The sequence below is a fragment of the Dipodomys spectabilis genome, unplaced genomic scaffold (assembly GCF_019054845.1).
Source record: "Dipodomys spectabilis isolate Male_0828 unplaced genomic scaffold, ASM1905484v1 ptg000119l, whole genome shotgun sequence".
NCBI lineage: Eukaryota > Metazoa > Chordata > Mammalia > Rodentia > Heteromyidae > Dipodomys > Dipodomys spectabilis.
The window spans coordinates 4,665,113-4,690,919 of NW_024870796.1; the positions used below are offsets into that span (position 1 = coordinate 4,665,113).

Consider the following 25,807-nt stretch of genomic DNA (forward strand, 5'->3'; position numbering starts at 1 on the left):
GATCGGAGGATCGTGGTTCAGATCCAGCCCAGGCAGTCAAGTCCCGGAGACTCCGATGTCCAGTTAACCACTAGGAAACTGGAAGTGGCATTGTGGCTCCAAGTGGTAGAGTGCCAGCCTTGAGCGGAAAAAAAAGCTCAGGAACAGCACCCAGGCCCTGAAATCAAGCCTCGTGACTTACAAAAAGCCAACATTGTATGGTCTCTTATTCTGTAGTGATTTAAGACTGAAGGGAAAGGGTCAGAAAGCAAGTGTGTGTGTTGGATGCAAGCTAGATAGACCCAGGCATCCAACTGGTGCTGGTCCAGCACTTTACACGACTAGGTGGACAAGTGGGCTGGGGGAGGGCTTGGGTTCCCGCACACATTTCTCCCCCCTTCCTCCCCCAGCCCATTCACTTGGCACCCGCCATTCAAACACACACACACACACACACACACCACTGGGTTTCAAGCAGAGGCTTTGGTATTTGGAGGATTCGACAAAGTCCAAATCAGAGAAGGGGGGGGGGGTGTGGTAAGGGACAGAATCTGAGGGAGGGTGAAGAGGGGATACAGGGAAGTGGAGGTGGACGAGACAGGATGGTTCCTGTTCATCTGCCCAGCTAGGATGGGGGTGGGGGGGATGGAGGTGGGGGACTGTGCTGGGCCCATAGGAATGGCAGCTTTTCCTGAGCACCGGGTGAGGAACAGGGACCCCCACCTGCACCCCATTTTCCACCAGCGCTCCTTGCTTAGTCTCTGTAGTTGGAACGGCGGCTTGGTCATGGGTACTACCAACTGTTTCTTGGCAGAGAAACCCCACCCACCACAGCTTGGTGGTCCTAGTCCTCACCACCACAGAGAGCCAGCAAGGCCTTCAGGAAATCTCCAGAGGTGTCACCCTGGCAGGGACAGAAACAGAACAAGAGTGAGTGAAAAGAGTCCTTGCCTTAACACCCCATCCTAGCGACCATCGGCAGGAACATCTCCACGCGTCTCAGTCACCCACACCAAGACCAGAGAGAGATGCTCTTGACACACACCAAAGCTCACTGGATCGGACCTGGGCAGAACTGGGACACCACCACCTCCTTTTCTGCAGCAACTCAGTCATTCTACCCCACCCTCCGCATCTAACAGGACCTGCAAGGTTCAGATCCTGGAGCCAGCAGTGGCTGCTATTATATGGGGGCTTGAACTCAGGACCTTGCGCTTGCTCACGTACTGCTGTGCCTCTAGTCTAGCTTTTGATGGTTAATTACAGTTGGAATAGTGTGGACTTTTCTGCCTGAGCTGGCTTCAACCCTTGAACCTCCAGGCCTCAGACTCCTAAGTAGCTAGGATTACAGGGGTGAGCCACTGGTGCCTGGCCTCTAATCACTATTTGTTTTTTGTTTATTGTTTTTGCTAGTCCCAGGGCTTGAAATCAGAGCCTGGGCACTGTTTATGAGCTTCTTTTGCTCAAGGCTACCACTCTACCACAGGAATCATGGCACTACTTCCGGCTCTTTCTCTGTATGTGGAACCCAGGACTTCATGCATGCTAGGCAAGCACTCTACCACTAAGCCACATTCCCAGTCCTCTTTTTTTTTGTTTTTTTCTTTTTGTGGGTCGTGGGCCTGAACTCTGGGCCTCGGCGCTGTCCCTCAGCTCTTCAGCTCAAGTCTAGTGGTCTACCACTTGAGCGCCCCTTCCAGTTTTCTGGTGGTTCATTGGAGATAAGAGTCTCCATGGACGTTCCTGCTCAGGCTGGCTTTAAACCATGATCCTCAGATGTCAGCCTCCTGAGTAGCTAGGATGACAGGTGTGAGCCACCAGCACCCGGCTTGTGTGGGCCTCACCCTTGCTAGACAATGTGTTCTGCAATTTGAGCCAGGCCTCCAGCCCCTTTTATGCATTGTTTGTTTGATTTCACACTCTCTGACCTGATTGGCCTGGGCTACCATTCTCCTATTTGGGGGTGATCTCCATCATGGAGGTGACAAGCATGCACTACTGTAGCAAGCTATTGTGTTTCCCTGTAGAAGGAATGACAGGTGTGCACTACTATACTGAGCCACCGGATGAGATGGGAGCCCCCCAAACTTTTTATGCCCGGGCTCTCCTCAACTCATGATTCCCCTTTCCAATCTGCACCTCCCAAGAAACTAGGATTGCAATCCTGAGCCACCTTGGCCAATCTCTTTTTATTGTAAGCAAGCCCTGGCTGTTCTACATAGAAAAGACCCTCCTGAATGAGCTCTCCTTACCTCAATGGCTTGGTGGAGTGACTTGTCATATTTCTCAATGAATTCCCGCCGGATATTGAGCAGGTCGATCTCACTCCGGGACACCATGACCCTGGTGAGGGTCTTCTCATCTGTGCCAGCGCCCTAGTGGAGTTCAGACAAGAGGGAGACACAAGGCAGGAGACACAGAGCTGGGTCATACAAGAAGTAGAAGATGTCTCTATTTTCCCCAAGTAGTCCTGACCCTACCAAAGCCATCCCCCAGACGGACGACCAACTATCTGGAAAGGCAAAAAAGGACCACATCAATTGACTAGTATTCCCTCTAAAACTCAGGCCCAATGGGAACCTCAGAACGTAACCTAGGGTCCTTGTGATTTACTCAGATGAAGTTTGTAGTAGATTAGAGTGTGCCCTCTTAGTTACTAAGTGCTGTCGTTTTTTTAAGAAGAGAGGAAGCTGAGCATAGAGGTGCATGCCTGTAATCCCAGCATTCAGCAAGTAGACTAGTCAGTAGACGGAGAGCTGTAGGGGGCCGACTGGACTATATAGAGATATACATTGGATTATTGTTAAGGGTAGAGCAAAGACTGGAGTGATCTAGTCACAAGAGTGAACTCTGGGGACTTCTGGTAACCACTAGAAGTATGGGGTAATTCCTCCTTTGGAACCTCTAGAAAGAACCAATTGCAAAATGCTTCACGTTGGATTTCTAGTCCCCAGAAGTACGAGTGATAAAGTCTCTGTTGTCAATCAATTTTTTTTTTTTGTCAATCAATTTTTTATGGCAGGAAACAAACACAGGGTCCAAAGAGCAGGTATTGGGCGTAGATGGAGGAGGCAAAGTAAGTTTCTCAGCCTTCATGTTTGAGGCCAGACATTCTTTATAATTAGAAGCTGTGCAATGAAGTTTCCCCCCCTCCCCCAGTACTGGGCTACTTAAGCCATGCTCTTGGCACACCCCCTCCCCCTTTAGTGCTTTAGTTTATTTCAGACAGGGACTCATGCTTTTGCCCAAGCTGGCCTCAGACCGCAATCCTCCCAAGGTATATAGGAATACACCACCATGCCCGGCCTATTATAGGGTTATTTGTCAGCTCTCTCTCCCGACCAGATGCCAACACTCTCCAAGTTGTGACAACTGAAAATATGTCTGGACACTGCCAAATATGCCTTGGGGGCAGAGCACAATCACTTCTGATAGTTGGCAGATGCTGACACTTGACAGGAGAGAGGACACAGCGGCCAGAGAAGTCCTGATCTGGGAGATGACGCCTATCTGTGTCTGGGCGCATGAAAAGTCAGTGCTGGGAGGGAAAAGAAGGAACAAGCCACTCGCCTTACCTTCATGGACTTGTAAAGCTTGTCGGCAAAGAAGAGAGGCTTGTTCTTGACACTCTGAACTGGCGAGAAGAGAGGAACACAGGGAAATTGGTTGTGTGCTGGGGCTCTGGGCATTTCCCCAACTTCCCCAGAGTCTGAAGAACAGTGCCACCCTCAGGTCAGACCAGGGAATGACACCATCATCACTCCCCTCTGCAGTATTAACTTCCACCCTAAACCTGGCTCTTAACAGGGCTGCAACTGGGCTTGCAGATAGGGTACTTGCAAGGTCAGGAGAGGTTTCAGAGGGCACTCATTCCTGGTTAGTGTCAGAGTCTCAAGGGCATCAATGCCTATCATCCCGGTGGGCTTGATCCGGGTCTTCACACTGAAAACCCTGCCTGGGTGCGGATAACTTGTCATCCAGCCATGGAAGGAAAAGTCTGTGATTCTCACTTCTCCAATTAACCACTAAAAAGCCAGAAGTGGAGGGGTGGCAGCACCCATTACCTGAGTTCAAGCCCCAGGACTGGCATTAAAAAAATAAAAGTATGACTCAAGCACTGGTGGCTCATGCCTGTAAATCCTAGCTACAGGAGGCTGAGATCTGAGGATCATGATTTGAAGCCAGCCCAGGCAGGAAAGGCTGTGTGACTCTTATCTCCAATGAACCACTGAAAAAGCCAGAAGGGGAGCTGTGGCTCAAGTGCTGGGTAGCCTTGAACACCAAAGCTGAGGAGCAAGCACCCAGGCCCTGAGTTGAAGCCCCAGGACTGGCACCAAAATATTTTTTAAAAAGTATGTGCATTAATGCAACACATTGTATCAAAAATGAAGTCACAAAGCAATAGTAACTAATACTAATAAAAATGAGTTCAGAGCTGGGAGCCTGTGGGTCATACCTGTAATCCCAGCTACCTGGGAGGCTGAGATCTGAGGATTACGGCCTATGCAGAAAAGTCTGTGAGATTCTTTATCTCTACTTAGCCACTAGAAAACCAGAAGTGGCGCTGTAGCTCAAGTGATAGAGCACTAGCCTTGAGCTGAAGAGCTCAGGGACAGTGCCCAGGCTCCAAATTCAATCTCCATGACTGATAAAAAACAAAACCAAAACCAAAACAACCACAAGAGTGCAGTCTTTGTTCCTATCTACTTACACACCTTCAGGAACAGGGAAAATAAGATCCTTTTCACAGTCAAGAATTTAAATTCGAGAATTTAAATTATGTAAGAGGAGGCCAGCGTAGTCAGGTGCTGAGTGCAGCGTGTGGACGTGTAGTGTGTGTCCTGAGTGAACGCATAGTGTATGTGGTGTGTGCATAGCGTATGCATATTGTGTGTTGATCATGAGGGTCCGGCACCCCCCAAATACCCTTCTTTGTCTTCTTCTTTCACCAGGGAGGCCTGTTTTCTTTTTCTTTTTTGTCAGTCCTGGGGCTTGAACTCAGGGCCTGGGCACTGTCCCTGGGCTTCTTTTGCTCAAGGCTAGCACTCTATCACTTGAGCCACAGCACCATTTCTGGCCTTTTTGGTGGAGGAATCGAACCCAGGCCTTCATGCATGCTAGGCAAGCACTCTACCACTGAGCCACCTTCCCAGCCCGGGAGGCCTGTTTTCTTACCTGCTCCACATGGTGAACAAGTCCTTACCGTGCCCCAGCCATCACCCCCTTGGCTGAGACCTGAGGCAGTATTTACTTCCTCTACCAGTGACTACAGCTCCATTCTTTTAGGGGACCCTGCCATGTTCCCAGTGTCCCTAGCCCCTTCCTCGGTTCCCTCCACTTACCGATAGCCACAAATACATCCCTCACGTCCCCAGACATCTCCTTCTTGATGACATGCTCCACGTCGTAGTTGGTCATCTTGATGAATTCCTGGAAGACTGGTCCCAAGAGAAGCCAGGAGGAGGGAAGAAGTGACCCTCAATTCAGAGAGGGAGGCGATGTTCTCCTTGCCTCCCAGGGCCACCCCCAGAAAGCAGAAAGGGCAGGGGGAATGGCCACAGCCCAGGCTGAGAATTGGGCAGGGACACTGAGAAGGACTTCTGAGTGGACTTCCGGCCAGATCTGTGCCAAACGAGAGCTTCCAGCCCCAGAGCTTTAGCAAGTTCTATGAACTTAGGCTGGTGTAGAAGAACAGGGGTCCTAGTCATCCGGCACTGTGTCTTGAGCTCACTAATGACCTTGGGTGACCCCTGCCTCTGTCTGGACTCTTATCTTCAAGCCAAGCTGCTACAAGTAGTGATGATGATAGGATCTACATTCCTAATGTAAATCATAATGTATAATCATAATATATTATTACACACACACCCATAGACCACACCATGGGTGTGTGTGTAATACATTATATATATTGACACCGATTTCTGGTGGTTTATTGGAGAAAAGAGTCTCACTGACTTTCCTGCCCAGGCTGGCTTTGAATCATAATCCTCAGATCTCAGCCTCCTGAGTAGCTAGGATGACAGGTGTGAGCCACCAGTGCCTGGTCATACCTTTACTTCTGGCCTTTTGCTGCTTAGTTGGAGAGAAAGAGTCTTATGGATTTGTCTGCCTGGGCTGGCTTTGATCTGGGATTTTCAGATTTCCCAAGTAGCCAGGGTAACATGCATGAGATTCTGGCATCCGGCTTCTATTGCAGTTTTTACATCCTAACAACAATCATTCAAGGCATAACTAAAATCCCAATTCCTAGGTAAGGGAACGGAGGCAGAGATCTGGGAACTTGCCTAAGCTGCAGAGTAAGTAAGGGAATTCATCGAGACTCTCTTTTCTGTTGGCCATCATGTTAAAGCACCTTTCATACAGAAAGAGGTCAGGCAAATGCATAAACTACCTTTGTGGAAAGGGAATTTTGCAATTGGGCCAGTGCTACAGCCATGCACCTGTGTGTGTGTGTGTGTGTGTGTGTGTGTGTGTGTGTGTGTGTGTGTGTGTGTGTGTGTGTGTGTGTGTGTGTGTGTGTGTGTGTGTGTGTGTGTGTGTGTGTGTGTGTGTGTGGCAACATTTGATTCAGGGACTCGTGGTTCTTTGCCATCACTGGCTGCCCACGCTGCCTTGCTCCTGAGAGGCATCACCCAGAGATCTTTTCCCACTGTACCCCAGAATCCTTCTCAACATAGCAGTATTGGCAGCTACACCAGAGGCTCATCATCCCCCCCCCCCCCCCCCCCCGCCTCCCCAACAGGCGAGGGGAACTGGCTGAAGGCTGCAGATGTGTCAGGACTCTGGAGATCTACTGTCAGCCATGACTCTCCACATCTGGTCTAAGAGGAGGGATTCGGCTCATTGGCTGCCCCTCATCGCGAGCTAAAGAGACCCAGGTCAGATCTGGGGCTCTGGTTGCTGAACCGGAAGTGGAGGGGTGGGGTGAGGTCTCACCTCTTCGAAGGTGGGGATAGCTGCGGGTGCACAGGACCGTCATGAACCGCGTCTCCAAGGAAGTTTTGTCTCCGCTGGGAGTGTCGGCGATCTCCTGCAGAAACCACAAGTCTGGGCATCATCTCTTTTCTTGCAGTCAGAAGCGGGGCTAATCCAGTCATCTGGAGGGGGGGCTGGGGCTGCCCCCACTTCTTCCCTCATCCTCTAGCAGTAGCCACCCACCCCAAACTATTGTTCCTGGAGACCCTGAGGATATGCATAGAAGGGCCTGGCTCTGGGACTGGCACTGGGCAAATCTGCCACTGGACAGAAGCTAGGAGTCCTTCCCTCCCTCCCTCCCTCCCTCCCGCTGTCTGAAAGCCCCTCTGGGAACTATGAATGGCATGCAAGCAGAAATGGCCTTGCCAGTGTTTCCTCAAGGGTCAACATGTCAAACGTATATCCAGGACACGTTCCTAAGTTCCCACAATTATATTCTAACCAGCTATGATGCCATCCATATCAACTTATTTTATTTATTTATTTTTGTGCAGGTACTGGGACTTGAACTCCAGGGTCTGGATACTCCCTTAGCTTTTTTTTTTCTTTTTTTTTCTGTCATGGGGCTTGAACTCTGGGCCTGGGCGCTGTCCCTCAGCTCTTCAGCTCAAGGTGAGCGCTCTACCACTTGAGCCACGGCAACACTTCCGGTTTTCTGGTGGTTCATTGGAGATAAGAGTCTCAGGGACTTTCCTGCACAGGCTAGCTTTGAACCGTGATCTTCAGATCTCAGCCTCCAGAGTAGCTAGGATTACAGGCACGAGTCACTGGTGTTGGCTCCCTTAGTTTTTTTTTTTCTTTTAAGTCAAGGCTGGAGCTCTACCGCTTGTTACCACAGCTCCAGTTCCAGTTCATTTTTGGTGGTTCACTGGAGGTAAGAGTCACATAGACTTTCCTGTCCAAGCTGGCTTCAAATGCTGATCCTCAGCTCCCAGTCTCCTAGTAGCTAGGATTACAGGCATGAGCCACCGTGTCTGCCTCTGTATCAATTTTAATTGCCTTTATAATAATGTAGTTTAGATTAGGGGGGAAAATGAGTTGATTTGAAGAAAACCATCATAGCTGGTACTTACATTGCATAAATCATGCCTAGGATAATGTGTGGGAAATACTTGTCTGGCCTGTTTTTTTTGTTTTGTTTTTTTAGCAGTGGGGTCCTTAAGGGGCTCTGAAGGGGGGAGAGAGAGAAGCCGAGGAGCAATTCCTCCACATTCCTGCACAACTCTACCCAGCCCAGAAGCACAGACAGACTTTGCTCAGAGAAGCTATAAAACCCACACGAACACCAGGACACTCACCAAGATCTCAGCGGCCACCTGAGAGCGGGGGAGGAGAGAGAGGAGGGAGAGAGAGGGAAGGCAAGAGTCAGAGAAGGCCTGAGAGGTTGGGATTGGGGTGATGGGTGGGGGCAGAGGACCCTAGAGACCAGACCCTAAGATACCTCAAAACTGTAATGGCAGGGAGGGAAAAATAACTCGGGGTTAGACTCAAAGGGTAAGACAGATAGGGAATAATGAAAAGTGTATCCACCTAAAGGATAAGAGAAAGCGCTAGAAACAGGACCCGCACTCTGTATCAAGAGCAGGCTCCAGACCTATTTGCTTGTCATAAAACTAAGAGAAATAAATTTCATCGTGTTGGCCACTGGTAGCTCATGCCTGTAATCCCAGCTACTCAGGAGGCTGAGATCTGAGGATTGTGATCTAGCTCAGGCAGAAAAGATCATGAGATTCTATCACGGGCCAACAGCAAAATGTCAGACTGGAGACCTGGCTCAAATGGTAGAGCATCAGGTGTCAGGGAAAATGCCAAGTATGAGCATGAGGCCCTGAGTTCAATCCCCTGATACCCTGGGCCCTTGGTATATTGAATTGGAAGGGGCAGGAGAGAAACTGTAATCCTTATTTTGTTGGCCATGGGGCCTGAACTCTAGCCTCAGCTCTTCAGCTCAAGGCTAGCACTCTAACACTTGAGCCACTGCCCCACTTCTGGCTTTTTCTGCTTATGTGGTACTGAGGAATCGAACCCAGGGCCTCATGCATGCAAGGCAAGCACTCTACCACTGAGCCACCTTCCATCCAGCCTATGAGATAACTATTATGTCTCTCAAACCAGGTAGGAAGCAAGACAACTGAGGCCTGGGAGTCACCCAGCCAATCAGCAGAGCCAGGAAAGGCAAGGTTGATTTTAATGGTGGCATTTTCCACAGCACCCCCTGTGGCTAAAACACTGTATTTCACTAGGGAAATAGCTGTTATTGGAAATTACCAGGAACAAATCCAGATGCCTTCATTTGGCAGGGACTGCCTCCAACCTTTGCTTTCTGCCCAGAGCACTTATTCTCTTAGGTGAACTGAAACCCCCGTCTTACTGTTGGTGCGTGAATGCCTAGAGTCCTATATAGGGTATCATGTCCAGTTACATTAGATCTAGCTTCTACATATGAGAGAAAACATGCACCATTGGTCTCTCAGCTTGGCTTACCTCACTTACATGATTTGTTCTAGATCCATCCATTTCCCTGCAAATGACATGATCTTATTCTTTCTAATGGATGAGAAAAATTCCATTGTGTATCGGTACTACATTTTATTAATATACTTATCTGTTGTAGGGCATCTGGGCTGTTTCCATCACTTGGCTGTTGTGAATAGTGCAGCAATGAACATGGGTGTGCAAGTGTCTTTACCAGTAACCTGACTTGCAATGATCTGGGTAGATGTCCAAGAGTGGTATGGCTGGGCCATAGGGAAGTTCTATGTTTAAGCTTTTGGTTTTTGATCAATTGTGGGGCTTGAACTCAGGGCTTGGATGCTGTCCGTGAGCTCTTTTTATTCAAGAGGACTAGTACTCTTCTACTTTGAGCTACAGCACCACTTCTGGTTTTTGGTGGTTAATTGCAGGTAATAGTTTTGCTGGCTGGCATCAAACCACCATCCTTAGATCTTAGCCTCTTGAGTAGCTAGGATTACAAGCGTGAGCCACCAGCACCCAGCCTATTTTTTTTTTTTTTTGAGGAACATCCAAGCCTCCTTCCAGAGAGGTTGTACTAGTTTACATTTCCCTAGGTTTTATTTCATTTTTACTCATTTATTTTTGTTATTTTGCCAGTCCTGGGGCTTAAACTCAGGGCCTGGACACTGTCCCTGAGCTTCTTTCGCTCAAGACTAGCACTCTACCACTTGAGTCACAGCACCACTTCTGGCCTTTTCTGTGTATGTGGTACTGAGGAATCAAGCCCAGGTTTTCATGCATGCTAGGCAAGCACTCTATCATTAAGCCACATTGCCAGCCCACTGGTTTTATTTATTTATTTATTTATTTGTTTATTTATTTGTCAGTCTTGGGGCTTGAACTCTAGGCCTGGGCACTGTCCCTAAGCTTTTCAGCTCTACCACTCTGAGCCACAACATTGCTTCTGGTTTTCTGGTGGTTAATTGAAACTTTTCTGCCTGGGCTGGCTTCGAAACCTGATCCTCAGATCTCAGCCTTCTAAGTAGGTAGGATTACAAGCGTGAGCCCCTGGCACCCAGCTTGGTTTTATTTTATAAGCTAACAGTTTACTGCAATCTCCTTCTTATCGTATAAACTGTCAATGTCTATGCAAATTTAAATACACAATGCATTTCATTAATTACATCACTAGGGATGTGCCCTAAGGTATGTAATGAGCGTAAGAGAGTGAATGAAATACAAGGTTGCTCTTGTAGCTTTCTCCGTAGCAGAGAACAATGAGAAACAGACTGTGGTTTCTCTGATCAATGGAACAATCTTTGCAGATTAGACAGGGCTGGGGTGGAGCTCAGTGGTAGAGCAGGTGCTTAGCACAAGAAGATCCTCGGTGGCTGGCAATGTGGCTTAGTGGTAGAGTGCTTGCCTAGCATGCATGAAGCCCTGGGTTCGATTCCTCAGTACCACATAAACAGAAAAAGCTGGAAGTATTGCTGTGGGTCAAGTGGTAGAGTGCTAGCCTTGAGCAAAAGAAGCTCAGGGACAGGAAAAAAGAGAAAAATGAGATGATCAGCCTCATTTGACATAAGTTATATAAAAAAGAAGAGCAAGGTGTTTATGTGTATCACCCTAGCTATTCAGGAAGCACAGACATGGAGGATCATCATCTGAATCAGCCGAGGGAGACAAGTCTGCAAGACTCCATTTCCAGAAAAAAAAACAGGGCTGGAGGCATGGCTTAAGTAGTACAGCACCAGCCAAACGAGCAAGCTAAGAAAGTACAAAGTCTTGAATGAGGGGAGTAAAGGCATACATGTTGTGTTTATCAGTATTCCTTTAATCTGGATTTTTAAAAAAGCCACTCATACTTATTAGGAAGTACGTCAGAAATTGTGAGGAAGTGGTTGACCATGAGAATGTGGATAGACCAATCTGTCTGTCTGCCTATCTATCTATCTGTCTGACTGTCTGTCTATCTGATTGATCTTCAGTAGAAAAACAACTTCATTACTATATGTCAAGATATTAAAAAGTTATTAGATGGTGGATTTTTTCTTTTTTTCCATTTCCTATAGCTTCTATAAAGAACACGTATTACTTGTAAAAAAAAAAATTTCTAGGTGTAAGAAAATGGGTGTACACAGAGATTTGGGGCCAGCAGCCTAGCCTGGGAAGCAGCTGAGTCAGGCAGGGCTCTGGCTGCTCAAGGGTCCCTTGGCTGCTTCCAGAAGGTTCTCTCTCTCTCCCCTTCCCTTCTTTCTGCAAACCAGCTGCCAAGAGAGTCCTTCCCCCTGCCCCTCCCAGTGTCCACTGCAAATAGCCTCATAAGCAGACCAGGTACCAGGCACAAGCATTCCCTGGGAGATGACTTTGGGAGTGGAGGATGGATTTTTGGGTAACATCGAAGATCAAAGCCCTCTCCCCTCACCCCCATGGAACCATGAAGCCACTCATGATGACATTCAACGATCATCTCTGAATGAGTGCATGCAATTGGTTTGGGCAAGTTACTGAGGGTATGGCTGGGCTCCCAGGCTAGTTCCCACAAACACACCGACAATGCCACTGGAATAGCACACCTAGTATAATCCTGCAGTTGTGACACTATTCCCAAGCCAGGGCTGGGCCCCTGGACAACAGCTACCCGGCCTGGAAATTGCAGAGGATAGCACGCAGTAATAAGAAGACAGGCAAGCCGGAGGGCCAATCAAACCAAAGCTATCTAGAAACCTCAGATAGGAAAGGAGCTTCAGTAAAGAGAGGAGAAGATGATGATGATGGCGATGATGATGAAGATGTATGCTAGTACTGAAGCTTGAACTCAGGGCCTGGACATTGTCCTTTAGCTTTTTTTGCTCAAGACTAGTGTTCTATCACTTGAGCCACACCTTCACTTCTGGCTTTTTTGCTGTTGTTGATCATGGGGCTTGAACTCAGGGCCTGGATGTTGACCCTGAGCTTTTTCTTTTCTTTTTTTTTTTGGGTCCGGTCGTGGGGCCTGAACTCTGGGCCTGGACACTGTCCCTCAGCTCTTCAGCTCAAGGCTAGCGCTCTATCACTTGAGCCACAGCGCCACTTCCGGCTTTTTTCTTTTTTGCTTATGTGGTGCTAAGGAATCGAACCCAGGACCTCATGCATGCAAGGCAAGCGCTCTTCCACTGAGCCACCTTCTCAGCCCTACCCTGAGCTTTTTCCACTCAAGACTAGGGCTCTATCACTTACTTTGAGCCATAACACCACTTCCGGCTTTCAAATGGTTAATTGGAGATAAGAGTCTCATGGACTTTCCTGCCCTGGCTGGCTTTGAGCTTTGATCCTCATATCTCAGCCTCCTGAGTAGCTAGGATGACAGGTGTGAGCCATCAGCACACGGCTGGGAAATTTAATTACTAATATATAGAATGATCTTCGTGCCCTAGTCAGTCTATTGTAATTAGTTTTGTACTTGTGGGGGCGTGGCTAGGAATTTTATAGCTGAGATGCAGAGCTGGTAGCAGAGCCTGTTGGCCTCTTTCCCCCATCTATAAACTGTGAAGGAAGCTGGCTGGATTCACACTTGGCAGGATCTATGCCCAAACCCTGGATACAGCACCTTTACCAGCAGTGAGGACCAATCAGGCAGAAGAGATGGGAGATCCAGGCCTGGGATGAAGGCCCATAGGGACCAGACAGATGGTCTCAGGGGAGTTAGCACAGCCATGCAGATGCTCAGGAAAAAATGAATTTGGGGTTGTCCCGCCTCCATGAGAAGCCATTTCCAGATCTGTGCTGCTTGTCCAAAGCAGCAGGGCAGACGCAGACAGAGCAGATCAAGTGACCGCAGCACAGCCCCTCCTGCAGTGGTCAACGATGATCTACCGAGTTCTGAGCATGCGCCATGAGAAAACATTGCAAGCACGACACCACCAGCAGCTGTCAGGAACTTGCTTTCTAGGCTTCTCCCAGGACTCGCTTAGCCCTTGGTCGGGTTTTACAGAAAATAAAACTAGACTTTCAGTTACTAAGGCCTTTTCTTCAGCAACATCGGCTGAGACCAGCTCCCTCTAGACTCAGCTCAAGCTGGACCAGGAATTTGCTATATGATCTTTAGTTTTGTTTGTTTTTGTTGGTGGTGGGGCTTGAACTCTAGGCCTGGGTGCTATCCCTGAGCTCTTCAGCTCAAGCCTAATGCTCTACCACTTTAAGCCACAGCACCACTTCTGGTTTTCTGGTGGTTCATTGGAGATAAGAGTCTCATTGACTTTCCTGCCCTGGCTGGCTTTGAACTGTCATCCTCAGATCTCAGCCTCCTGAGTAGCTAGGATTACAGGCATGAGCCACCAGCGCACAGCAAGCTATATGACTTTTAGAAGTTACCTGCCTTCTTCCTTGACTGCCTTTCTCCCCAGGTTTCATCTGGATGACCTATGAATCTCCTATTTTTTTTGGGGGGGGGGAGGAAGGAGGGGGTGGAGGCTCCTACCATTCATGTGGGCAATGCCAGTCAAACCAGTACCATCAGTGAAAATCTCATTCTGTAAATCCTTACATCTCACATCTAAGGATGGAGAAGGCTTAGCAACCACCAATCAAACCAGATCTGCTCTGTCAGGGACACAGACACACACACATGCACACACACACACACACACACACACACACACTCACATCTAAGGATGGAGAAGGCTTAGCAACCACCAATCAAACCAGATCTGCTCTGTCAGGGACACACACACACACACACACACACACACACACACACACACACACACACACACACCACACATATATACACACCACACACACACCAGGAGCCACATCTCAGAGGGGTGGATGGAAGTCTTACCTGGGCATCTTCCCGGGCCTGGTCCCGATCTTCTCCTCCCTCCTCTCGGTTCCCCTGCAGCAAGATCAATGAGCAGTGAGTCCCAGAAAATCCCCACCTGCTCTGCCTGCCCTACCACCACTACCACAGGTCCTGCTCAATCACATCACCTCCTGGAAGCCACTCCCTCACAGGAAGCCTATGGACAATGCTGCCTCCTAGTGGCCAGTGGCATAGTGAGCTCTCCACCAGCGGAGGAGGCCTTAGTGCTCAGATTATGGAAACTGGATACAAATACAAAGCTTTCGGGCTGGGAAGGTGGCTTAGTGGTAGAGTGCTTGCCTCCCACGCATGAAGCCCTGGGTTCCATTCCTCAGCACCACATAAACAGAAAAAAAGCCGGAAGTGGCACTGTGGCTCAAGTGGTAGAGTGCTCGCCTTGAGCTGAAGAGCTGAGGGACAGCGCCCAGGCCCTGAGTTCGAGCCCCACAATGGACCAAAACAAAAAAAAGGACCAGGATGGGTGGCAGGACTGAAAAGGCCAGTGGGGAATACCCTCTCTCCCACCCTGTGACCCTTCCTCTCTTCCAGATATGGATCCATGCACTCACTCACCGTGGCCAGAGAGATGAGGATCCTCCTGAAGTGCCCGGATGTGTCAGAGCTCAAGGCATCTTCCAGGGACTTGTGATAGTCTAAGAGAGAGAAAGGAGAGATGGTCAGCTGCTGGCAAAAGAAGACTTGGTGGTGGTGGTTTGTGGTGGGAGATCTTCAGACTTGGGGCAGGAAAGTGTTAGAGGTGAGGAGGTGTTTCTAGCCAGATTGGTGTGTGTGTGTATGTATGTGTGTGTGTGTGTTGGTCTTGTGGCTTGAACTCTGGGTTTGGGTGCTGTCCCTGCACTCTTCAGATCAAGGCTAATGCTCTACCGCTTGAGCCACAGCGCCACTTCCAGTTTTCTGGTGGTTTATTGGAGATAAGAGTCTCACAGACTTTCCTGTCCAGGCTGATTTTGAACCGTGATCCTCAGATCTCAGCCTCCTGAGTAGTTAGGATTACAGACCTGAGCCCCAGCCCCACTCCCAGCCATTTGCTGGTTAACTGAAGATGAGAGGCTCATGGACTTTCCTGCCCTGGCCGGCTCATAGTGGGCTGGGACATTCTCTCTTCCCAGGTATTCTTCTAAGAACGTTGGGCCTTGGTCTTTTCTGGGCCACTTCTGTCTTTTCCCTAGACACCAGGCTAGGAGGCCCAAGGGGCTTTCCAAAGCCTCGTGGACTATGGGAAAGGGGACTAGCAGGATCTGAGGGGCAAGTTAAAGGCTGAGGCTAAAAGTTGGGGACCCTGGCTCTCCTGCCACCCACTCCTGACTAGCAGCTTGCAGCCCAGACCCCCCACACTTACCCTCCTTGTAGGCCTCGTTGATGGCCCGGATTTCTGCGTTGTTCCGAGTGGCTAGAATTTCAATGAGAGCCTTTTCATCTGTGCCAGCGCCCTAGAACATTCGGCCAAAAGCCCACCTCAGCCTGGGTCTCGAGGGGTACCTGTGTCCCTCCCCCCAGCTCCCAAACAGCCTGGATGCCATCCCTTTGGTGCCCACGCTCTACCTCCATGGCCTTCTTCAACTGCTTGGCATCATAATGGGCAGGAGGCATCATGAGTCCCAGAATCAGCCTTGCCAGGTCTCCGGAGATCTCAGACTTGAGGTCAGCCATTAAGTCCTGCCAAAGAGCACAGCCCAAGGTCAAGCCCACACCAGCACTGGCCCATGGATGACCCAGGGCAGGGAGGAGATTTGTAATGAGGACGGGAGACAGTAGGGAGGGACCTAGGTCTCTTTGCTGATAGACTTTGCTGGTGGACTTCCTACTTATAAGAATGCAAAGAGGGTGTGGTGGGGAGCCAGTGAAGAGGCAGATCTGAGCCAGGCTTTAGTGGCTCATACCTATCATTCCAGCTACTTCGGAGGCTGAGATCTGAGGATTGAGGTTCAAAGCCAGCCAGGGCAGGAAAGCCTGTGAGACTCTTATCTCCACTGAACCAGCCAAAAGCTGGAAGTAGAGCTGTGGCTCAATCGGTAAAATGCCATTCTTGAGTGAAAAAAAGCTAAGGGATATATTGCCCAGGCCCTGAATTCAAGATCCAGATCCAGAACTGAATTCAAGCACAAAGGTGGGGGGGGGGTGCAGGGAGAGGGTAGATCTGCTTTCCTTAGAGGCCAGGCTGAAACCTCACACCATTTTTATCTGGGGATCTCATCAGCCTATACCAGATGCTACCAAGGGTGCCATAATCACCAATAATGCTGGGACCTAGAAGCCAGCTCTCCTTATGCAGAAGGTCTAGGGCTTCAAAGTGCTGCATGCACTAGCTTCCATCCCCCCTCCAGGCCCCTGACTCTACCCAGCCACCCTGCACAAGTGTCACAGATCACAAGGAATTGGGAGAACGCAGAAGCACACCTGTTTGGCAGCCCAAACCCAAGCGCTGGAGATATTCCAAGATCCCACATCTGCATGAGGCTCGGAAGACCCCTCCCCCCTTGCCTAGCTGTGCAGAGGCTGAAGTGGCAACCTCCTCTGGAGGTTGTATGGACACAAGGCCCAGGGTCCAGGAACAGCCCTTACCCGGCCAAAGTGAGACTTGAAGGTCTGCCGGATCTGCTGCCGCTGAGCGTTGCTGCGATGCGTGATGATGTCGATGATGGTGGCTTCGTCGGTTCCTGAGTCACCAAAGTCACAGGCCTCAGAGGAAGGCCTGTGGTTCTGCCTCCCTGATCGGCCTCCTTCCCCACCCCGCTTCTCCCTCCTCCCACTGACAGTCGCCATCAACCCTAGGGTAGAAGCTGGATCAGCAGCTATGTGCCCTGAGCTCCTGCGGGCACCGTGCCGCTGACTCAAGTCACTGATTCTCAGGACTGCTTGCTGCCACCTATGTCACTGCTTTGGCAAAAAGAGACACCTTGGAGGCAGAGATCACTGGGTTGAGAGGCGCGTTCCAGTCCCAGCTTTGGCAATGGCTGGCTATCTTGGGCAAAGTCTCTCTCTTTCTGAACCTGTTTCCACACTTAGGGATTTTTTTTGCCAGTCCTTGGGCTTGAACTCAGGGCCGAGGCCTGTCCCTGAGCCTCTGTGGGCTCAAGGCTAGTGCTCTACCACTTGAGCCACAGCACCACTTCTGGCTTTTTCTGTATATGTGGTACTGAGGAATAGAACCCAGGGCCTCATGCATGCAAGGCAAGCCCTCTACCACTGAGCCACCTTCCCAGGCTCCCCCCAACCCCCAGCCCCATGAGACTCTTATCTCCAATGAACCACCAGAAAACTGGAAGTGGCGCTGTGGCTCAAGCAGTAGCACTCCTTTGAGCTGAAGAGCTAGGGGACAGTGTCCAGACCCAGAGTTCAAGCCTCATGACCAGCAAAAAAACACACACAAAAAAAACAGGGCTGGGAAGGTGGCTCAGTGGTAGAGCGCTTGCCTTGCATGCATGAGGCCCTGGGTTGGATTCCTCAGCACCACATAAGCAAAAAGAAAAAAGCCGGAAGTGGCGCTGTGGCTCAAGGGGTAGAGCTCTAGCCTTGAGCTGAAGAGCTGAGGGACAGAGCCCAGGCTCAGAGTTCAGGCCGCCTTGAGGGATTGGCCAGCAGGGGGTGCTCTTGCTCCAAGCCTGGAATCTGAAGACCAGGATCATTTTACACAGGGTTTGGAAACTGAGACCAGACTCATTTTTACACATGGGACAATTGAGACCCAGACTCACTTCAGAGCTTGCCCAAAGCCATACAGTGGGCTAGCAACAAAGTCAGGGCATGAACTCAAGTTCTATGGCCACACACACACACACACACACACACACACACACACACATACACCAGCCTACTTGCTCCCAAGAGGGCTGGGCACAACTTGGTTCAAACTCTCCTGATGCCCCTCTTTCCTGTCTGATGGAGCCTGGAGGCTTTCCAAGAGAGGGAAGATTCAGTCTAGAGTCTTCCTTGTCCTGTGGACCCTAGTAAGAGGCCTCGGCCCTCCCCTTGGCCCAGCCCAGTGCCAAACCCACCACCCAGGAGCAGCCACCCCCAGCTCTCAGGCCCCCCCTTACCAATTCCCTTCATGGCTTTCCGCAGGGCTTTGGCATCTGCGTCGGGGTTGAAATCATCAGCCGGGCGCACGGTTCCCTTCAGCTGTGAGAAGCAGAGAAGCCCTCAGGAGGTGTCTACAGGCCAGGCTCCCCAGCCAGGAGCTGGCCAAGATCTGAGCATGCGCAAGGGAAGAGGCTTTCCACACAAGCCCTGAACCAAGCAGCCTGGAGGAGGAGGCAGGAAGAAGATGCGGAAGACAGACCCTGGCCTACAGCTGAGACATGAGAGACTTCAGGCCTGGGAGCAGGGCCAGCGCTGGTCAAGGGTAAGTGGCCAGCTGGAGGCTGGAGGACTCAGCTCTGGCCCACAGTTCCCTGCGGCTGCTCATTCCACTGGCCCACCCCCACCATTCATCAGAATCTCATCCTGTCTCCCTCCCCCAACTACTTGATGGAAAGCTACTGTCCCTAAAAAGGCAGCCAAGGTGTTCTGAAATGGCATTCAACGGCCTTCACGTCGTTCTCTATATTTGTTATTTCTCAATGCGTAGCAAGCTCAGCTTGGTTACTTTGTCAAACACATTCATTTTGGAGCCATCTTTTTCTTTTTGGGTATTGGGGATCTAATGAAGGGCTTGTGCCCCCTAAGGAGCTACATCCTCAGCGCTAACATATCCATTATAAAGGACCTTTTTTTTTTTTTGCCAGTCCTGGGACTTGAACTTAGGACCTGGGCACTGTCTTTATTGCTCAAGGCTAGCATTCTACCACTTGAGCCACAGTGCCACTTCTGGCTTTTTCTGTGTATGTGGTACTGTGGAATCGAACCCGGGGCTTCATGCATGCTAGGCAAGCACTCTACCACTAAGCCATATTCCCAGGCCTCTCAAGGACAATTTAAAGGGTAAGTTTTTGTCTGTTTTATCCTTTGATATATCCTATTGTGTTTACCACAGTACCTAACACATAACAGGCACTCAGGAAATATTTGTCCCTGAACGGATGCAAAAACACTTATTTGACGATCATGAGTTAGAAAGTTGATATTGTGGAGCTGGGAAGGTGGCTCAGTGGTAGAGCGCTTGCCTTGCATGCATGAGGCCCTGGGTTCGATTCCTCAGCACCACATAAGCAAAAAGAAAAAAGCCGGAAGTGGTGCTGTGGCTCAAGTGGTAGAGCGCTAGCCTTGAGCTGAAGAGCTGAGGGACAGCGCCCAGGCCCAGAGTTCAGGCCCCAAGACTGGACCCCCCCCAAAAAAAAAAAAGAAAAAAGAAAGTGGTATTGTATCATAAGCAAAGGTAATAAAAAATATACTAAATGTTAAAAAAAAGAAAAGTAAGAAAAACAAAAATTTCAGGTTAAATATCACCATGTTTTAACAAGATGTCCTCGCTTGTTAAAAAGCTGTGAGCTTGTGAACTTGACCGGATGAAGGTGCTTCACAACAGTTGAAATCCTTAGCCACTCAGCAGGCTGAGATCTGAGGATCCTGGTTCAAAGCCAGCCCAGGCAGGAAAGTCCAGGAGACTCTCTATCGCCAATAAACCAGCAGACAGCTGGAAGTGGAACTGTGGCTCAGTCCTGAGTGAAAAAGCTAAGGGACAGAGCCCAAGCCCTGAGTGTAAGGCCCACTACCAGCGCATGTGCACACCTACACACACACATGGAGCTGTGAACCTAAAACCAGCTCCTTTCGCTCCTCAGTTGTTTATGGGTAAGGACAACCAACAGGGGTGGCAACAAGCTGAGGTGGTATCTGTGTCACCTCAGGAAGGTGGTGAGACTAAAGATCGGCCTTGTCACTCTGCAAGGCTTCATGTTTGATGCTGTGGAATGCCCTGACCGCTACACTAAACTTCATTCCTCGCACGACAGAGGCCATCAATTCAGGGAAATCAGGACATCAGAGCTCCGAGCCCCCAAGCCACCAACCCTGCCCTGTTTTAAGTACTAGGGTTTGAACTCAGAGCCTTCCCACATGAGCATGCCCCCAGACCTCTAAGCCTCTCATTTTTAAAGATGCAGACGTAGAGGGCCAGAGACAGGTAGAAACCTGGCAAAGGGCGCACAGCCAAAAGCAGAGAGGATCCGAGGGCCCCAACTTCTTATGTGGATCAAGTATCGGCAATGTCTTTCCCCAAGTGTTTCTGTGCAACCATTCCTCCCTGTCCTCCGTGGAGTGGACCCTGGGTGTCCAATGCATGCACAGCCCAACTGTGGGCTCAGAATGGGGTTAGGCCCCTGCTGTGGAACTAGCCAGGTGTCCATTCAAGCCAGGCTTGTTAGTAGGGAGGGGGCCAGAGCACTTCCCAGGGCGTGTGAGAGTCAGTGCAGGAATCATGGGATGCCTCCTCTGGGTGGCTGCCCACCCAAGTTGATGCTCTGAGAGAGGGAGGAAACAAGCTTCAGACGCGAGAGCTGCTTTCTCAGGTTGGCCTCCAGGGGGCAGCTGGGAGCCAACCCGAGCAGCAGGGAGTGAAGGAAGCACAGGACAGTGGAAGCTGCCAGTGAAGAGGTCAAGCAGGAGGTGGGGAGGGTCTGACCTCTACTCGGGACACTGCACTAAGCTCCCACATCTGATAGGCCACCTGCGCTGCTTCCGGGAAGAACTGGCCAGCAGCACTGGAATGGAGGGGGTTGGGAGAGGATGGGAGGGAACGTCATCAAGGGCCACAGCTCTCCACGCATCTGACACACACCGATGACTCTCCAATACACACGCACACCAATACATACACTTCAATACACATCCAATATACACGCCCATGCCAACACACACGCCAACACACATATACACTAACACACACGCCAACACACGCATTTCAATACACATCCAACACACATCCACACCAACACACATACCAACACATGCATTTCAATACATACCCAACACACATCCACACCAACACACATCCACACCAACACACATACCAATATACACATGTACCATTACACATACCAACGCACATACCAGTACATACATTTCAATAGACACCCAACACACATGCCCACGCGAACACACACACCAACACACATACACACCAACCCATACTAACACACATACACACCAACACACACTAACACATGCATTCCAATACATGTCTAACATACAGGCCACACATGTCAACACACATACACACCCATATACATACATACCAACACAGCTAACTTACATACACACCAAGACACAAACCAACATATATATTTCAATATGCACCCAGTACACAGGCCCATACCAATACACATACCAACAGATAAACCCCAACACCCCCAACATATACCCTAACACACATACAATATGCACAAACAAACACACACACACCCTAACATATATACCTCTTATATCCCAACACATAGCAACAGATACACTCCAACACACAGACCAAAATGTGTACTACAAGATATACTCAACACCCACACACCAACATATAAATACCAACAACACCAAAACATACCCCAACATGTATATATACCCCAACACACAATATATACAAACCAACACACACACTCTAACATGTAACGCCCCAACACATACCCCAACACAATCAACATACATTCCAACACATACACACATGCACACCATGCACACATGGCTGTCTGGCTTTTTCTCCAACCTGGGCCGGCTGACCAGAGCCCTCCCTCCATCCCGAAGATTCTTTGCCCTCTCCTAAGCTGAACCTCCCAGCAGCCTTGTTTTCCCCAGAAGCCAGTGCGCCAGGATCTTCCAGTGAGGGCCCCCAACTCCCTCCCGGGTGCCAGCAACTCTGTGGCCCAGATTCCCTGCCCCTGTGGCACCTTCCACACTGACAGGATGCTCTCCTGACCTTTCCTGGACATTCCACAACTGAGCACCCACAATTCTCTTTCCCCAAATTTGGTCAAGTCATGGGGACCAATTTAATCTTTGGGGAAGAGGCCTCTGTGGGGCCCGCCCCCCTCTCCTCCTATGCCACAAAAGTGCTCTCAGTCACACAGATGAACTCGCGTTCTTTCTCGCCTCCAGGACTTCTGTGAAAACTCCCCTGAAAGCCAGCTGCTGTCACCTGTCACCTGTCCCTTCCTCTTGGGTCTCACTCTCAGACCCCCCCCTCCCCATACCCTTCCCCCTCCCCATACCCTTCCCCATACCCCTCTCCCTCCCCTCCCCCCTGCTCCAGGCCATGCTGCCATGTGCACGGGACCTACAGGCTCTCCTCACCCGCAGTCCATCCTGGGTGAGGGTCCCACGGGAGTTTCCCAATGGGGCCACCATAGGAAGGCTCATCAAGCATACAAATATGTAAATCAGGGGAGTGGGCGGGGCCACAAAGTAAATGGGCGGAGCCACAAAGATGCTACAAAGTAGCAGGGCCTGGATCCCCATAGTCTGTTTTCTGGTCCAAACCCCAGACTGACTTTCCAAGTTTTCAAGACATCAACACGCATGGAAGATCACCCTCATATCCAGACGCACAGAGCCACAAGCTCCATAGACACTGGCAAGGACATCTTTCACCTGCAGGGCTGTCGCGTCTCATTCGATCCACTCATCCTCCACCAGGATGAAGGCTAGGAGAGGCCCAGCTACTTCCTCCTGCCGGGGCGTGGGACTACTTACTCATCATCTCCTCCGCACAGCTTTAGCAGAGCCTTCTTGTACTCCCCAGAGGTATCGTTCTGGGTAAAGAGAGAAAAGAAGATAACTTCCAACCGGGCCCTGAGCATCTCCCAGACAAGAAGAAAAGGTTCTGCATAGCCCAAACACTGGAAAGCTCCACAGTCTTCCCTACCAGCCCTGCTCCTCCTCCTGTCTGGATGTGGCAGAGACTTCTAAATAGTGGTGTGTGTCTCCAGTTTGTTTGTTTATTTGCCAGTCCTGAGGCTTGAATTCAGGACCTGGGCACTGTCCCAAGCTTCTTTTGCTCAAGGCTACCACTTGAGCCTCAGTGCCACTTCCAGTTTTTTCTGTGTATGTGACACTGAGGAATCGAACCCAGGCCTTCATGCATGCTAGACAAGCACTCTACCACTAAGCCACATTCCTAGCCCTCTACTCAACACAAAATAAAAAGGAAGGAGGGAGAGAGGAGGGAGAGGCGGAAGGAAAGAAGGAAGGAAGGAGGGAGGGAGGGAGGGAAGGAAGGAAAGATCTAACTTTACGGCTTCTGGAAAAGCCAAGGCCTCAAGGGCCGTCATCACTACGTTCTTAGCGACCACACCTTGTAGGAGACAGAATCTCGCTGCCCTTGGAATGATGGGGGCTTCATGCAGTGGCCCTGCCTCCCTTTTAGCTCTGCCTCTCCCAAGCACCCCTGAACTTGAACTCCCTTGAGCCGACCTTGATCATGCTGTAGAGCGACTTCTCATACTTGGTCCGGAAGATCTCCCGAATGTCCAGCATGTCCAGCTCACTGCGGGTGACCATGATGCGGATCAGGGTGTTGTCCCGGGTCCCCAGGCCCTAGAATGACAAACAGGTTTGAGACATAGGTCCTTGAGAAGAGGCTGAGAGCCCTTAGTGTAGGCCGAAACACAATTTTCATAATCAAAAGTGAAAAACAAGCCAGGCGTCGGTGGCTCACGTCTGTCATCCTAGCTACTCAGGAGGCTGAGATCTGAGGACTGCAGTTCAAAGCCAGCCCGGGCAGGAAAGGCCGTGAGACTCTTATCTCCAGTTACCCACCAGAAAACCAGAAATGGCGCTGTGGCTCAAGTGGTAGAGCGCTTGCCTTGAGTGAAGAGCTCAGGGATAGCGCCCAGGCCCAGAGTTCAAGCCCCATGACTGATTAAAAAAAAAAAGAAAGTGAAAAATGACTGGCAAAAGACGCACACTGGCCCCAACCAGTCACACCAGCCCCACACCACACACCTTCATGGCCTTGAAGAGTCTTTCGGCAAAATACTCTGAGGTACTCCGGATACATTTCACTGGAAAGAGGAAGAAGAGGCGGATTATTCTGACCAGATTAGGAAAGCTATGACCTTGTTTCTATCCCTTAGGAGCCACCAAGTTCAAAAGGCAGGAAGAATCCTGGCTTTTGGGTTGGTTTGTTTTTGCTTTGTTTTGTTTTTTTGGTGGGTCAGTGTCCCTGAGCTCTTCAGCTCAAGGCAAGTGCTCTACCACTTGAGCCACAGCGCCACTTCCGGTGTTCTGGTGGTTAGTGGAGATTAAAGTCTCACAGACTTTCCTGTCCAGGCTGGCTTTGCGCTGCAATCCTCAGATCTCAGCCTCCTGAGTAGCTAGGATGATAGGCGTGAGCCTCCAGTGCCTGGCTTAACTGTGTTTTTGCACAAAAAAAGAAAAAAGAAAAAGAAAGGCAGATGCAAATTGCAATACACCCTCTACGTTGCTGGCCACACCATTTCTCTATCTTTTTTTCTTTTTTTCCCAGTCCAGAGGCTTGAACTGAGGGCCTGAGCGCTGTCCCTGAGCCTCTTTGTACTCAAAACTAGCGCTGTACCACTTAAGCCACAGCGCCACTTCTAGCTTTTTATGAGTAGTTTATTGGAGAGATAAGAGTCTCATGCACTTTTCAGCCCAGGCTGGCAAATCGTGATCCTCAGATCTCAGCCTCCTGAGAGGTTAGGATCATTTGCATGAGCCACCAGTGCCCAGCTCCATTTATCTCTTTTTTTGGGGGGGGGGGGGGTCCGGTCGTGGGGCCTGAACTCTGGGCCTGGGCGCTGTCCCTCAGCTCTTCAGCTCAAGGCTAGCGCTCTACCACTTGAGCCACAGCGCCACTTCCAGCTTTTTTCTTTTTGCTTATGTGGTGCTGAGGAATCGAACCCAGGGCCTCATGCATGCAAGGCAAGCGCTCTACCACTGAGCCACCTTCCCAGCCCCACCAGCTTCATTTCTCTATCCTAGTCACTGCCCATCACTTCCTTCTATCCAGGGATGCATCCAGAAGAGTTCCTAAATTCCTGGTGTGTTTGTGCAGTGCACTGACATAAACAGAGAGGTTGTCTTGTGTGAAGACTTGTTACACACAGCCTTGGCAACATGTGGTCAATCATAATAATAAACAAATAATCAATTAAACAAAGAAAGAAATCAGCCAAGGAGCCTATAGAAATCACAAGAGTCGGGCTGGGTGTTGGTGGCTCAAACCTGTCATCCTAGCTACTCAGGAGGCTGAGATCTGAGGATCTTGGTTCAAAGCCAGCCTGGACAAGGAAGTCCATGAGACTCTTATCTCCGATAAACCAGCAGAAAACCCAAAGTGGTGCTGTGGCTCAAGCGGTAGAGTGCTAGCCTTGAGCTGAAGAGCTGAGGGACAGCGCCCAGGCCCAGAGTTCAAGACCCATGATGGACCAAAAAAAAAAAAAGGAAGAAAGAAAAAGAGAAATCAGAAGAGTCTATCTCAAAGATCTACTTCCTGTTTCTGGTCCCTTTCCATTTCATAGGAACTGGGTCCAATCAGGGGTAGGTGCTGGGTGGAAGGTGAAAGGTATTTCTTTAGGTTCTATTATACCAGGAAGGTACTGGCAGTGGAGTCACGTGACAAAGCAGGTCAGACCCCAACTACTTCAAATA

At 50.0% G+C, this 25,807-nt stretch overlaps 1 protein-coding gene across 2 annotated transcripts in view; it reads right to left on the reverse strand.

Annotated features, from left to right (window-relative positions):
• Positions 1 to 443: 443 nt before the first annotated feature.
• The window catches only part of Anxa6 (annexin A6), a 49,353-nt gene continuing 23,989 nt past the window's right edge, over positions 444 to 25,807 (reverse strand). The window contains exons 11-26 of one of the 2 annotated variants that reach the window (XM_042688855.1): positions 24,140 to 24,198; positions 23,609 to 23,731; positions 22,889 to 22,947; positions 20,835 to 20,913; positions 18,313 to 18,394; positions 16,838 to 16,932; positions 15,818 to 15,931; positions 15,615 to 15,705; positions 14,828 to 14,907; positions 14,234 to 14,287; positions 8,256 to 8,273; positions 6,919 to 7,012; positions 5,322 to 5,417; positions 3,555 to 3,613; positions 2,232 to 2,354; positions 444 to 883 (exon numbers count right to left, since the gene is read on the reverse strand). In XM_042688855.1, coding sequence (XP_042544789.1) covers positions 824 to 883; positions 2,232 to 2,354; positions 3,555 to 3,613; positions 5,322 to 5,417; positions 6,919 to 7,012; positions 8,256 to 8,273; positions 14,234 to 14,287; positions 14,828 to 14,907; positions 15,615 to 15,705; positions 15,818 to 15,931; positions 16,838 to 16,932; positions 18,313 to 18,394; positions 20,835 to 20,913; positions 22,889 to 22,947; positions 23,609 to 23,731; positions 24,140 to 24,198 — 1,286 coding nt within the window. In that variant the 3' untranslated portion in view covers positions 444 to 823. The remainder of the gene's footprint in view (positions 884 to 2,231; positions 2,355 to 3,554; positions 3,614 to 5,321; positions 5,418 to 6,918; positions 7,013 to 8,255; positions 8,274 to 14,233; positions 14,288 to 14,827; positions 14,908 to 15,614; positions 15,706 to 15,817; positions 15,932 to 16,837; positions 16,933 to 18,312; positions 18,395 to 20,834; positions 20,914 to 22,888; positions 22,948 to 23,608; positions 23,732 to 24,139; positions 24,199 to 25,807) is intronic. The other variant, XM_042688856.1, reaches the window with a different exon arrangement.